Below are 13,594 nucleotides of genomic sequence, written 5' to 3' on the forward strand. Positions count from 1 at the left end.
GGCCGGCTGGGAGGGGCGGGGCCGGCACGGGGCGAGCAGCCGCTGGCCCAGGCAGGGAGGCGGAGCCCGGCGCGGCCGACCTCCAAGCGGGACCCAACGCCAGCCCCAGAACTCATATTTTATTTTTCCCTAACGTGGGGCTAATTACGTAGCCCCGGGCTGACGAAGGACCAGAGATCCAAGGACCGATCTGAATCTACAGTTTTACTTAAGGACCAGGTGATTTTGATATTGGTAGTGCTGAGATCTTTAAAAAAAAAAAATCCTGGGACGGTGGCTCTGTGGTAAAGTGCTTGCCTAGCATGCACGAGGCCCTGGGTTCCATTCCTCAGCACCACATAAGCAGAAATAAATAAAGAATAATAAAACAAAAAACGGGCCCCAATGGCTCACGCCTGTAATCCTAGCTACTCAGCAGGCTGAGATCAGAGGACGGCAATTCGAAGCCAGATGTAGGCCGTGAGACCCTTATCTCCAATTAAGCACCAAAAGAGCAAGAGCCTGAAGTGGAGCTCAAGTAGTAGAGGGCTAGCCTTGAGCACTAAAGCTCAGGGACACACCCACACCCTGAGTTCAAGCCCCGGGACCAGCACCTTAAAAAAAAAAGAAAAAAAAATCCTAAACCAAAAGCCAAATGGTATTCAGGTCTATGTATAATTCCAGTTGCTCAAAAGGCAGAAGCCCTCATCTCAAAACAACAACAAAAAAACCTATCCACAAATACCCTTAAAATCCTTTCACCTCAAACTGCCTCCTTGCTCACTAGATGCACTAGATGCCGCGCTGTTGCTTACCTGAAACAAGCTGATTTCATTTGCAACCAGGATCCACTTTTACAACCAAGGTGAAATACTTCTGAGTTAATTATCAAGAACACATTCACACCACCTTCCAACACCAGCTACCTGCAGAATTTAAACCATTCTTGGACTCAAAAAGTACTAAATATTTGGTAGTGTCTTGCACTCCAATACTAGTATTGAACTTTAGAACTATGGTCATTGTATCTCTCCTCTCCCCCACCACAGTAGGTATAAAAGCCTCTGGCTAGTAAAATGTATTGACTTTCAATCAGCCAATTTAATTTTATTCATTGTAACCCAGCTGTAAGTTTAGAGTCGGTTCTGTAGAATCACAAAGGGAATTTTCTAAGTGATCTACCATGTAGGGCCTTATTCTAGAAGTTCTTAAAGACCTCTCAAGTTAAGCTTCTTGAGGACACAGAACTTCAACACTATTCACACGTCTTCCAAAACCCTAAACACGGTACATACAGGGACTAAATAACTAGAAAATTAACATGAGAACTTTTCCAGTCAGGAATAGCCGTTCCCAAGAAAGTGGAAGACATGTAAGGTCTAGGGTTTGGCTCAGGTGGTTAGAGTACCTGACCAGAAAGAGCAAAGTCCTGAGTTTTCATCTCCATTATCGCCACAAAAATAAAGAAGGAAAAAATAAAACCGAATAACTGAATGAATGAGTGAACGTCTGCACAGGTACTAGAAAAAATCAAAGCTCTTGGTAGGGTTGGGGGGGGGTTGGGGAGTCCGGACTTTGTGCCAGGCCTCGGAAAAGTTTCAGACCCTGGCTGGCCTCCATTCCCGCTACTTCTTCATCCAGTGCATTCACTCTATTCCTTCACATCCACTTTGCACCACTGTTTGGAGGAAATTCATCACTATCCCGTTCTTCTCGGCCTCACCACAAGGATAACAAGGGAACCTTTGCATTCGAATCCAGCGGCGAACGAAGCGACCCGCAAACCTCGCGCGATTTGGAACGCGAGATCCGCCCGGGCACACGCCCAAGGGACAGCTTGAACCTGATTTTATAAACAGCAGTAGCCGCCTCAGCGGTCCTCCGAAATCCCACAATCCTCCGCTGGCACACTTCCGGTTTCTCTAGCTTGGGCGTACGTAGTCTCCGTCAGCCGCGCCGCCGTGTCGGAGTCGCCGCCGCCGCCGCCGAGCGAAGCTGTTGTTCTCGTTCGTGGCCGTTTGTTTATTGTTTTGGGGACTAGTCAGAGTTTGGGGCACCGCTGCCGCCGCCGCCAACATGTCGGTCCCCAGCGCACTCATGAAGCAGCCTCCTATTCAGTCGACGGCTGGGGCCGTCCCGGTTCGCAATGAGAAAGGTACGGTGCTCTCCCCCCATCTCCAAGCCTTCCTAGGCCGTGCACGCCGGCGCCCCGGCCCTGCAGCCCCAGCCCCCCATTCTTCCACCTGACGCCTTCCCCCTCCCCCCCACACACACAATTTGTACCCGGTCGCGTTGCCTAGGGGTCGTGGAGGGCGGGGGGGGGGGGAGGACATCTCTCCTGATCTTGTTCCTGTACATCCTGTCTGCCCTCACCTAAATGAAGAACCCCCCTCTTCCCTTGGGTCTCCTCCACCAGATTCCGTGGACTAGCATCGTGGATGCTCTGGAAGTGAATGTGGACTGCATGCCCGGTTGAAGGTCCCTGGTGGGGTGGGGGGAGGGAGGGAAAGTTACAGGAACATGTTCTCATTCTTACGCAGGTGAGATTTCGATGGAGAAGGTGAAGGTGAAGCGTTATGTATCTGGAAAGAGGCCGGACTATGCCCCTATGGAGTCCTCAGATGAGGAGGACGAAGAATTTCAGTTCATTAAGAAAGCCAAAGAACAAGAAGCAGAGCCCGAGGAGCAGGAGGAGGACTCATCTAGTGACCCTCGTCTGCGGCGCTTACAAAACCGCATCAGTGAAGATGTGGAAGAGAGGTAATCACGAGGGTTTTGTTTCCCTAGACGTGACCCTCAATAACAGCTCATGCCTGGATGATGCCTACTGTGTGCAAATACACTTTTATTTTTTTCCTGCCCGTACCGGAGCTGAACTCTGGGCCTGGGTGCTGTCCCTCAGCTCTTCAGCTCAAGGCTAGCTCTCTGTACCACTTGAGCCAAAGTGCCACTTCCGGTTTTCTGAGTGGTTTATTGGAAATAAGAGTCTCAGGGACTTTCTTGCCCAGGCTGGCTGATCTCGATGCCTCTGGAGTAGCTAGGAGTGAGCCACTGGTGCCCAGCTCTGACATTTTTTTCTGTGTGTGTATTGGTCATGGGGTTTGAACTTTGGGCCTGGGCACTGTCCCTGAGCTTTTATAATCAAGATTAGTGTTCTTACCACTTGAGCCATAGCTCCACTTCCAGCTTTTCTAGTACTTTATTGGAGATAGTCTTGCAGACTTTCCTGCTCAGGCTGGCTTTGAACCATAGTCCTTAGATCTCAGCCTTCTGAGTAGCTAGGATTACAGGTATGAGCCACTAGTACTCAGCCTGTTTTATTCTTTTCATTATTATTATCATCCTGTGTGTGTGTGTGTGTCTGTGTGTGTGTTGCTAGCCCTCTACCACTTCAACCATAGTTACATTTCCAGCTTTTTGGTAGTTACTTGTGAACAGTCTCACAGACTTCTTTGCCTGGGCAGGTTTCGAACCATGATCCTCAGATCTCAGCCTCTACAGTAACTAGGATTATAGGTGTGATCCACTGGCAACTGACTGCATTTTTATTATATTTAAGTAGTTGTACAAAGTAGTTAACATTCAACAAATCGGTTTGCTTGACATTCTTGCTTAGTTTGTTCATCTGCAACTCAATTTCATCTCAGTATTTCTGTTTTAATGAAAGCAATGATGTCAGAGGGCTCTGCAACTAAACAAATGTGGTTGATAATTCTTTATTTCTGTGACATTGGTGTTATACTCGAAGGTCCTGTGTTTCAGATTGGCTAGACATCGGAAAATAGTGGAACCTGAAGTGGTAGGAGAAAGTGACTCTGAAGTAGAAGGAGATGCTTGGCGGATGGAGAGAGAAGATAGCAGTGAAGAAGAGGAAGAAGAAATTGATGATGAGGTAGGATAAAGGAAAATAATTTTTCTCAGGTACCAAAAAATACTTTTTTTTTGGTCGGTCGTGGGCCTTGAACTCGGCCTGGGCGCTGTCCCTCAGCTCTTCTGCTCAAGGCGAGCACTCTACCACTTGAGCCACAGTGCCATTTCTAGTTTTCTGAGTGGTTTATCAGAGATAAGAGTCCCACAGGCTTTTCCTGCCCGGGCTGGCTTTGAACCGTGATCCTCAGGTCTCAGCTTCCTGAGTAGCTAGGATTACAGGCATGAGCCAGAAGTGCCAGGCTGCCTAATTTTTTTTTTGAGGTGGGGGAGGTCTGGTTGTGGGACCTGAACTCTGGGCCTGGGCGCTGTCCCTCAGCTCAAGGCTAGCGCTCTACCACTTGACCCACAGCACCACTTTCAGTTTTTTCTTTTTTGCTTATGTGGTGCTAAGGAGTCAAACCCAGGGCCTCATGCATGCAAGGCAAGCGCTCTACCACTGAGCCACCTTCCCAGTCCAGGCTGCCTAATTTTTTAAGACACAAGATTATTATTCCTATATGTTACAAATAAAACTGAAAATAAAATAGTGCTAAATTGCACTGGCTAATTGTCACAATTCATTGAGCTTTTTTTAAAAAATGGTGCTGGTACTGGTACGTAGGGACTTGAGCTTATACTTGGCTTTTGTACTCAAGTGCTGTACTACTTGAGTCATAGCTCTACTTCCAGCTTTTTGCTACTAACTAGAGATAAAGGCCTCAGACTTTTTTGCCTTGGCTGTCTTTGAACCGTGATCCTCAGATCTCAGCCTCCTGAGTAGTTAGGATTATAGGTATGAGCCACCAGTGCCAAGCTTGCTAAGCTTTTTTTTTGTGCATTGTGGGCTCGACCTCAGGGTCAAGAGCTCTTTTGTTTAGGGATAAGTGCTCTACCACTTTGAGCCATGGCTCCACTTCCAATTTTGGAGTGGTTAATTGGAGATAAGAGTCTCATAGAGACTTTTCTGCCCCAGCTGTATGTATTTGAACCACAATCCTCAGGTCTCAACCCTACCTGGGATGACAGGTATGAACCATCAGTGCCTGAGTTTTGTTGAGCTTTATTAAGGGAAAAAAAAAAGCCCTACTAGGGGTTGAAGCTATATAACCCAGCTTGTAGTTTAGCATGTACAAGGCTTTGGGTTCAATCTCTAGCACCAAAAGCAACAAAACCATCTTAGAACTCTGTTTGAATAACTAGCCTGGATGTATGTATGCCTTAATAGGAAATAGAACGGCGCCGCGGCATGATGCGTCAGCGAGCACAGGAAAGAAAAAATGAAGAGATGGAAGTCATGGAGGTAGAAGATGAAGGACGTTCTGGCGAAGAATCAGAATCAGAGTCTGAATATGAAGAGTATACAGACAGTGAAGATGAGATGGAGCCTCGCCTTAAGCCAGTCTTCATTCGAAAGTAAGTTCATCATAAGCCACATCAGAATGCACAGTAGTTTTCTGGCCTCACTGAAAGCATCTTTTCAAGCAGGCACCAGTGGCTCATGCCTATAATTCTAGAGTCTTAGGAGGCTGAGATTTGAGGATCACAGTTCAAAGCCAGCCTGGGCAAAAAAAAAAGTTTATTGGAGACTCCTGTCTCAAGCCACCAGAAAACTGAAAGTAGTATACATGGGATGAGGGACGGGACTGAATAGACAACCACATCTTTTCTATCCCACATTCCGCAGAAAGCCTGAGTTTGTTTTGCACATCTTTCTAGTTACCTATCAGTCTGTGATATATATATAAAAGCACAAAATTAAGCTTGAAGAACTACTGCCTTGAAATCCTACTACTTACCATTCCAGCAGGTTCCATGTATAGACAGTATTTGAATGGAATTTTAGTCCTCTAAAGACCTGAGATGACTCTTGGCTTTGACTGCAAATAATAGAAACAAAGACTGTTTGGTTTTGTCTTATTTGGATGGGACTATGCATAAGGGGACAGAGTTCCATGGTATGGGCTTTGGGCAATTAACAGACCTCTGTGATGCAGGAAGGACCGAGTAACAGTTCAAGAGCGTGAGGCCGAAGCACTAAAACAGAAAGAGCTGGAGCAGGAGGCTAAGCGCTTGGCTGAGGAGAGACGCAAATACACACTCAAGGTAATAGGAGTGGTTATGAAGATTACTCAATGCAAGGATTAGTGTAATGAGGTTTGTCTGTCAAGGAAGTCTTAATACTGAAGTATTCTTCTTACCCAGATTGTAGAAGAGGAGACCAAGAAAGAGCTGGAGGAAAACAAACGGTCCCTGGCTGCACTGGATGCTCTCAATACTGATGATGAAAATGATGAGGAAGAATATGAGGCATGGAAAGTTCGAGAACTCAAAAGAATCAAGAGGGACCGAGAAGACCGAGAAGCGTGAGTAACAGGATGGGTCCCTAATGGACAGATTTCCAGTAGGGCAGCCTTGAGGTCCAGCACATAGTTTAATATAGGAGTTCCATTCAGTTTCCTCAGGGTTCTGGCAGCTGAGCAAGATTCCCATTCACTGAACGTTACAATGAAGTTAGGGGAGAGAAACACAGTTTTGTCGGTGTTTCTTGGGATAGTGCCAGCCAATGCTCCTTTTAGTTTCCCAGTAGACACAAAAATGACTGTTAACTAGTCATCACTGTTGCCTAACAACCCAGCCTAGAATCAAGTTACTGAAACAACTTTTAATTTCTCTCATTTTAGAGGGTATCTGAACAGTTACTCTGATTTTACCAGAGCTCCCTATATAATACCTCCAAAAGGGCAAATGCAGAAGCTGGCAAAGTCTCCAGTTGCCACATACTTATAGTCAAAGCAAGTAACAAACCAGCACATGCTCTATGGGCTACAGAAATAGACTCTCTGGGAAAGAAAAGGGAGCATGCATATTGTGAGGGAAAGAATTTTGGGCACTTATGTAATATGCTCCATTTACAATGTTAAAGTTCATTTCTTAGCGGGGTGCTGATGGGTCATGCCTATAATTTTAGCTACTCAAGAGGCTGAGATCTGAGGATCACAGTTCAAAGCCAACCCTGGCAAGAAAGTCTGTGAGATTTTTTTTTTTTTTTTGGGTCCGGTCGTGGGGCCTGAACTCTGGGCCTGGGCGCTGTCCCTCAGCTCTTCAGCTCAAGGCTAGCGCTCTACCACTTGAGCCACAGTGCCACTTCCGGCTTTTTTCTTTTTAAAAGGAAAGTACCAGTATTTTTTTTTTTTAAGTCTGTGAGATTCTTATCTCCAATTAACCACCAGAAAACTAGAAGTATAGCTGTGGCTCAAAGTGGTAGAGCACTAGCCTTGAGCAAAAGAGTTCAGGGACAACACCCAGGCCCCAAGTTCAAGCCCTACAACTGACCAAAAAATAAATTCATTTCTGAGCCAATGAATCCATTTCTGTAAAGGATTAGATTAAAAAAAACTAATCTGATCATCTCAGATTACAAAGGAAAACTATCAATAGATTAAATGTCCTCAGTTCTCTTGGAGGGAGAGCCAGTCCTGGGGCTTGACCACAGGGCCTGGGTGCTGTTCCTGAGCTTTTGTGTGCAAGGCTAATGCTCTACCACTTGAAACATGGCTCCACTTCCAGCTTTTTAGAGGTTAATTGGAGATAAAAGTCTCACAGACTTTCTTGCCCGGGTTGGCTTGATCCTCAGATCTTAGCCTGAGTAGCTAGGATTACAGGCATGAGACACACCAGCGCCTGATTAGCCTCAGTTTCTGATATTCATATCTTTTCAAGAGCCCTTGAATCCTTTCACATTAAAATTATGTGTATATAACACACTTGGGGAAATGGTGTATTACCACTTTTCCAAAAGAAAAGGTTAAAAAATCACTATAATTAATGATGATTGTATGGTAGGTTTCCACTAGGAGCAGCAACAAAGACACAGTTATTATCAAGTAATATTTCTGAACTTCTAAGTTTTCAGTAACAGATCAAGTAAACATAATGAGAGTGAACTCAGCTTTTGTTTATTGAACAACTGATCTTAATTCCTTACAGGAAGACTAGAATTGAAGAAGGTAAACTGAATGGAAATAGAAATGTTGTTTTGAGACAATTGCACCTTTCTGAAACTGAAAATAGACTAATATATAGTTTTGCTTTCTGGACAGACTTGAAAAGGAGAAAGCAGAAATTGAACGCATGAGAAACCTGACTGAGGAGGAGAGGCGAGCTGAGCTGAGGGCAAATGGCAAAGTCATTACCAACAAAGCTGTTAAAGGCAAATACAAATTTTTACAGAAGTATTATCACCGAGGTGCCTTCTTCATGGTAAGTGAAAATCCAGTGGGAAAAACACAGAAGCTTTTAAATTCTCTGTCCCTGGATAAAAATAACCTCGTTGAGCATGGCGCCAGTGGCTCACGCCTGTAATCCTAGCTACTCTGGAGGCTGAGATCTGAGGATCACGGTTCAAAGCCAGCCCAGGCAAGAAACTCCATGAGACTTTTTTTTTTTTAAGGTCCGGTCGTGGGGCCTGAACTCTGGGCCTGGGCGCTGTCCCTCAGCAATTCAGCTCAAGGCTAGCGCTCTACCACTTGAGTCACAGTGCCACTTCCGGCTTTTTTCTTTTTGCTTATGTGGTGCTGAGGAATCGAACCCAGGGCCTCATGCATACAAGGCAAGCACTCTACCACTGAGCCACCTTCCCAGCCCCTCCGTGAGACTTTTATAGCCAATAAACCACTGGAAAACTGGAAGTGGTGCTGTGGCTCGAGCAGTAGAGTGCTCGCCTTGAGCTGAAGAAAGAGTTCAAGCTCCACAACCGACCAAAAAAAAGAAAAGAACCTCATTGAATGTTACTTCCACTTGCCTTTAGTCAGCCTTCCCATTTGCCCTTTGCTATTATTGAGGGCAGTACAGTTTGAACTCAAGGCTCTCTACCACTGGAGGTAAGTCCCTGCCTCTGTTTGTTCTGTTTATTTTTTAGGTAGTCTAGCTGGCCTGCACCATGCCTATCTATACTTCCTGCTAGGGTGACATGCATATTACCACACCATCCAAGTTTTTAATTGAGATGGAGTCTCATGAACTTTTTTGCCTAAACTAGACTTTAACCAGTTTTCCCAATCTCAGCCTCCAAAATAGCTAAGATGCCAAGCCTGAATCACTACCCAGCCTTAGAATATAAATCCAGTGAAAAGCATTAGCAACTGGATTGTAGAAGCAGCAGTCAGGAGCAGCAATAGTTCCACTTTACTCAGCCTGTAAAAATAATGGCATACAAATGAAATCTACCTAGATACCCAAGTAATTAAGTTCTCAAAACTACGTAAGTAGCTGGGCACTGGTGGCTCACACCTGTAATCCTACCTACTTAAGAGGCTGAGATCTGAGGATCCACGGTTCAAAGCCAGCCTGGGCAGGAAAGTCCGTGAGATTCTTATCTCCAGTAAACCACCAGAAAACTGGAAGTGGCACTGTGGCTCAAATGGTAGACTGCTGGACTTGAACTGAAGAGCTGAGGGACAGCGCCCAGCCCAAGGTCAAGCCTCACGACCGACAAAAAAAAAAAAGTATTTCATAAGCTATAAGTCAAGCTTTGCAAGTTGCTGTACAGTAACTCATGTTTGGGTAGAAAACTCCAAAAGCCTCCATCTCCCAAAACAACCAGCTAAACAAAAACTGCCGAGGGTCAGAACCTAGGCCCCAAGTCAAGCCCCAAAAATAACCAGCTAAAAGCTAAGCTGTAGGCAAGGCTCAAGTTAGAGTATCAGCCCAGCTAACAAGACAAGTGTGCATGTGAGGACCTGAGTTCAAACCCCCATACCAGCAAAAGATAAAAGTATAGGATGTGGCAACTCACTGAATATACCCAGAGTAACGGAAACTTTGAGTCTGGGTCATTGATAGTCCCATCAGAAGCTTCCAATTTAGATTGGAGAAATGATTTTTTTTTTTTACTCCAGATATCCCAATAAAATATCCAAGGTACATCTACAAATCAGAAAGTTTAGAATTGAAGATTTGAGAGGTCTTTAGCATTGAAGTCACATGAGTAAATAAGCACAGTGAGTGCCATCCTTCAAGTATCGATACTTGAGAAGAAAAAACTATAACAGGAAGATGAGTCTCATCTCAAGTGGTCAGTTCAGTTGTCTTGAAGAAAGGCTCAATACCCTCTGCTTCCTTTATGCATTGTACTTTAATATATTTTCCATTTAAATACTAGAGAAATAAAACCAGACTGGTTTCTTTTCTACAGGATGAGGATGAAGAAGTATACAAGAGAGATTTCAGTGCACCAACTCTCGAGGATCACTTCAACAAAACTATCCTTCCTAAAGTCATGCAGGTAAGGGGACCCTTGTTAACAAAGAAAAACATATTGAGGGCTGAGGCATATTTGCTGCTAAAACTCATCATCCATTCTTCCCTCAGGTCAAGAACTTTGGACGTTCTGGTCGTACCAAATATACCCACCTTGTGGATCAAGACACCACTTCCTTCGACTCAGCCTGGGGTCAAGAGAGTGCCCAGAACACTAAGTTCTTTAAACAAAAGGCAGCTGGGGTACGAGATGTATTTGAGCGACCATCAGCCAAGAAGCGGAAAACCACCTAAGATTCAGCTATTTCTTCCAACTGTGGACACAAGAAGTCTCAACATCTGGTCCTTGGTTTTCTTTTACCATCATTTATATGGTTTTTGTATGCAGCCTGCTGGAATAACTGCCCTACTGTGCTTTTGGGCCGCCCAGCCATTGAAGGTGTTTTGTGTGGTCTGGACTCATATTGAGAAACCCACAGAGAAGTACTATCCAGATAGGCTTATAGACTTCCACTTAAGACTTTGTGAGAAATCTTAGATTTCTCTGTGTGACTTCCCAAATTTACTTGGGACTGTTTCAAGTTTCTTTCTCTAGCACCTTCACTTGGGTCAGTGAGCATGCAAGTGGACAGGGCATTACTTCTACCTGAGGGTTAGGAGTGGTTATTAATCTATGCTCATTGAAAGCTATTCTGCATTTTTGGGTAGTCACCTTTTCTAAGTGAACATACTTTTTGGTCCATTTGATGTGTATATGTGTGTCAAATAAAAAGAATCACACACTAGGAATGTTTAGCATACTGGAAAAATGTGTAAACTGACAAGGATTAACTATAAAGCAAAGTAGGTACTGATGATTCATGCCTGTAATCCTAGCTACTTGAGGCTAAGATCTGAGGATCAAGGTTCAAAGCCATCCTGGGCAGCAATCTGTGAGACTCTTGTCTCTATTTAACCACCAGGAAGGCCAGAAGTAGAACTGTGATTCAAGTGGAAGAGCACTAGCTATGAGTAATAAAGTTCAGGGGCAGCCAGGCGCTTGTGGCTCATGCCTGTAATCCTAGCGACTCAGGAGGCTGAGATCTGAGGATCAGTTCAAAGCCAGCCCGGCAGGGCAGGAGAGACCGTAAGACTCCTATCTCCAATAAACCACCAGAAAACAGGAAGTGGCGCTGTAGCCCAAGTAGTAGAGCGCTCACCTTGAGCTGAAGAGCAGAGGGACAGCGCCCAGGCCCAGAGTTCAAGCCCCACGACCAACAACAAAAAATGCTGAGCACTAGCACTAGCAGCTCACTAGCTACTTAGGAGACAGATCTGAAGATCACGATTCAAAGCCAGCCCAGGTAAAAGAATCCCCATAAGGTTATCTCGTGATCCACTCAAAAACCAGAGGTGGTGCTGTGGCTCAAAGTGGTAGAGCACTAGCCTTGAGCAAAAGAGCTTAGGGACAGCACCCAGGTCCTGAGTTCAAACTCAGCGACCAATTAAAAAAAACAGGAAATTGAAGCTATGGCTCAAAGTCTCAGCTTTGAGAAAAAAGGCTAAGCAAGAAAGCAAGACCCTGAACTCAAGCCTTGGCATTAGCATCAAAATTTTAAAATGAGAGCAAGGCTTTAAAATTATTTAGGTGAAGCATCATTGCATTTGAATATATTCAAGCAGGTACTAGTCAAAAGCTTTTGCATTCACCAGCTCATCAGTTCTTACATGTTATAATTTGTTGTAATTTTGTAATTAAAAAAATACACTATTATACCCATGTTCCCAGCTTAAATACATAAAGCTTTTTAAGTATTTGTATAAAGGTATCTGTTCAATTTTTTTCATGTACTGAGGTTTACACTTACTAGCCAGGTACTCTATAACTCCCATTTCAAGTACTGAAATTCTAATTAATTAGATTTTAGACTGAAAAGGCTAGTCTCTGCTATTCATAAACTATCCTGGAGACCTGAGCAAGAAGTGGTACACATCTGGAATTCCAGCACTCAGAGACAAGCTTGTGCTAAATAGCAAGACATAGTCTCAAAGCAAAAAGTTAAATGCGAAAGCTTTTCTGGAGACACCTACCACTGGGTATAGTAACTCTTCTGACTCCAAAGGTACATTGCATACTAAAGCTAGACATGCCTTAGAGTAGCCTGGCACCGAACATCTGTATCTGAACATAAAATACTTCACATAGATTGATTGAAGGGTTATTGAGGACCACAAACTGCCGTTATACTCCAATGAAATAAAGTAGCTGATCCAAGATAAGAAAAAAAGTTTATTGCAATAAGTTAATCCAGAAAATGTCTAAGAAAACACCTCTCAGTTGGTTAGGGCAATAAGAGCTTCTACCACATTGCCCATGTGTTCCCGCAAGCTCCTCTCTGCTGCTGCTCTAGAGATCTCCATCTCTGTCATCTGCAAGAAAAGGATCGATGTTATCTCAGTTTCCTCAGAGCCGTGACATGCCACCCAAATCTTGGCCCCACTTGGTTCAGAAACCCGAAATAAGCAAAACAACCTCCCGTCCATATGCTAGTTAGACATTACTACTCACTATCAACTCCAGATCCTCCTTTTTGATTGTGACCTTTGCCAATTCCTTCTCCCTGAAAATATTTATGTGCATTAGTCCTTGTTCTTTACACCATTAACTCCTACCTGGCCTTGGAAATAAGTCTAGACAAACAAAGATACAAGGAAGGAAAAAAAAAAAAACGCAGGCTTTCCTTCCACAAAGAAAGTTGTAAGGCCTAGAGTTGGCACAAGAACTGCAGATGGTATGGCTTAACAATGGTGACTATATTTGCTGGGGAGGGAGGGAGACTCGGGCTGACGAGGCTGGCTGAGTGTTTTAAACTTACCGCTCCTGTTTGGCTTTCTGCTCCCGGGACCGTCTATCTCCGATGACGGACATGGCCTACGGGAAAGACGGGTCTGGTGGCTGGGGCTCCACTCCCCGCAATTCCCACCGATGCATGACGCCGGGGAGGGAGGAAGGCAGAGGCCAACCAAACAAGCGGTGCTGCACGCGCTCACGACCGCGCGTGTTGGCCCTCCGCGCAGGGGGCTCGGCGCCGGCGCGCGGCCCTCCGCGCCGGGGAGCGCGGGCTTCCCCCGCGCAGGCTGCGGCCCGGCGCCCCACGCCCGCTCGGACGCTCCCGGCCCGCCTTACCGTCTCCAGGTTGGAGCTCTGGATCTCCTTCTCCTCCGCGTAGTCGGTGACCCGCTCCAGGTCCGCCGCACCGCTGTCATGTTTCCGGGGCTTCTCGGGGGGCCGCTCTGGGCCGCTGGTCTCGGTCTCCAACTCGAGCTCTACGTCCCCCTCGGTCGCCATACCGCTCGCACCGCGCCGCCACAAAAGCCCGCCCCTCGCGATCACTTCCGCTTACCACCAACTTCCGCCCCTGAGGGGGCGGGGCCGGCGCCGGGCCACACCCCCACGCCCGGGCTCCGC

The 13,594-nt window shown here is 45.6% G+C and overlaps 3 protein-coding genes across 3 annotated transcripts in view; 1 reads left to right on the forward strand and 2 right to left on the reverse strand.

The window, feature by feature from the left end:
- The window catches only part of Wdr76 (WD repeat domain 76), a 32,625-nt gene extending 30,568 nt beyond the window's left edge, over nt 1-2,057 (reverse strand). Inside the window, 1 exon segment of the mRNA XM_013009979.1 lies at nt 1,917-2,057. Coding sequence (XP_012865433.1) covers nt 1,917-2,057 — 141 coding nt within the window.
- Mfap1 (microfibrillar-associated protein 1) lies at nt 1,954-10,970 on the forward strand. The gene is made up of 9 exons (XM_013010266.1): nt 1,954-2,134; nt 2,520-2,739; nt 3,742-3,871; nt 5,114-5,301; nt 5,883-5,991; nt 6,091-6,251; nt 7,989-8,148; nt 10,082-10,171; nt 10,258-10,970. Exons 1-9 carry the CDS (start codon nt 2,056-2,058, stop codon nt 10,438-10,440), a joined length of 1,320 nt encoding a protein of 439 aa, XP_012865720.1. The 5' UTR covers nt 1,954-2,055; the 3' UTR covers nt 10,441-10,970.
- A 1,427-nt stretch (nt 10,971-12,397) lies between these two features.
- Hypk (huntingtin interacting protein K) lies at nt 12,398-13,524 on the reverse strand. The gene is made up of 4 exons (XM_013010130.1): nt 13,313-13,524; nt 13,002-13,057; nt 12,695-12,746; nt 12,398-12,555 (listed from the first exon to the last, which is right to left on the reverse strand). The coding sequence occupies exons 1-4, from the start codon at nt 13,472-13,474 to the stop codon at nt 12,460-12,462; spliced, it is 366 nt and encodes a 121-aa protein (XP_012865584.1). The 5' UTR covers nt 13,475-13,524; the 3' UTR covers nt 12,398-12,459.
- Nucleotides 13,525-13,594: the final 70 nt, after the last annotated feature.

The sequence above is a fragment of the Dipodomys ordii genome, unplaced genomic scaffold, assembly GCF_000151885.1.
Source record: "Dipodomys ordii isolate 6190 unplaced genomic scaffold, Dord_2.0 Scaffold11, whole genome shotgun sequence".
Taxonomy (NCBI): Eukaryota; Metazoa; Chordata; class Mammalia; order Rodentia; family Heteromyidae; genus Dipodomys; species Dipodomys ordii.

Coding starts and splice junctions, on each gene's coding strand:
- Hypk (XM_013010130.1), bottom strand. CDS start 13,474: ATGGCGACCGAGGGGGACGTAGAGCTCGAGTTGGAGACCGAGACCAGC. Junction 12,747..13,001: donor CAGAAAGCCAAACAGGAGCG/GTAAGTTTAAAA, acceptor AAATATTTTCAG/GGAGAAGGAATTGGCAAAGG. Junction 12,556..12,694: donor AGGAGGATCTGGAGTTGATA/GTGAGTAGTAAT, acceptor CTTTTCTTGCAG/ATGACAGAGATGGAGATCTC.
- Mfap1 (XM_013010266.1), top strand. CDS start 2,056: ATGTCGGTCCCCAGCGCACTCATGAAGCAGCCTCCTATTCAGTCGACG. Junction 6,252..7,988: donor GACCGAGAAGACCGAGAAGC/GTGAGTAACAGG, acceptor CTTTCTGGACAG/ACTTGAAAAGGAGAAAGCAG. Junction 10,172..10,257: donor TCCTTCCTAAAGTCATGCAG/GTAAGGGGACCC, acceptor TTCTTCCCTCAG/GTCAAGAACTTTGGACGTTC.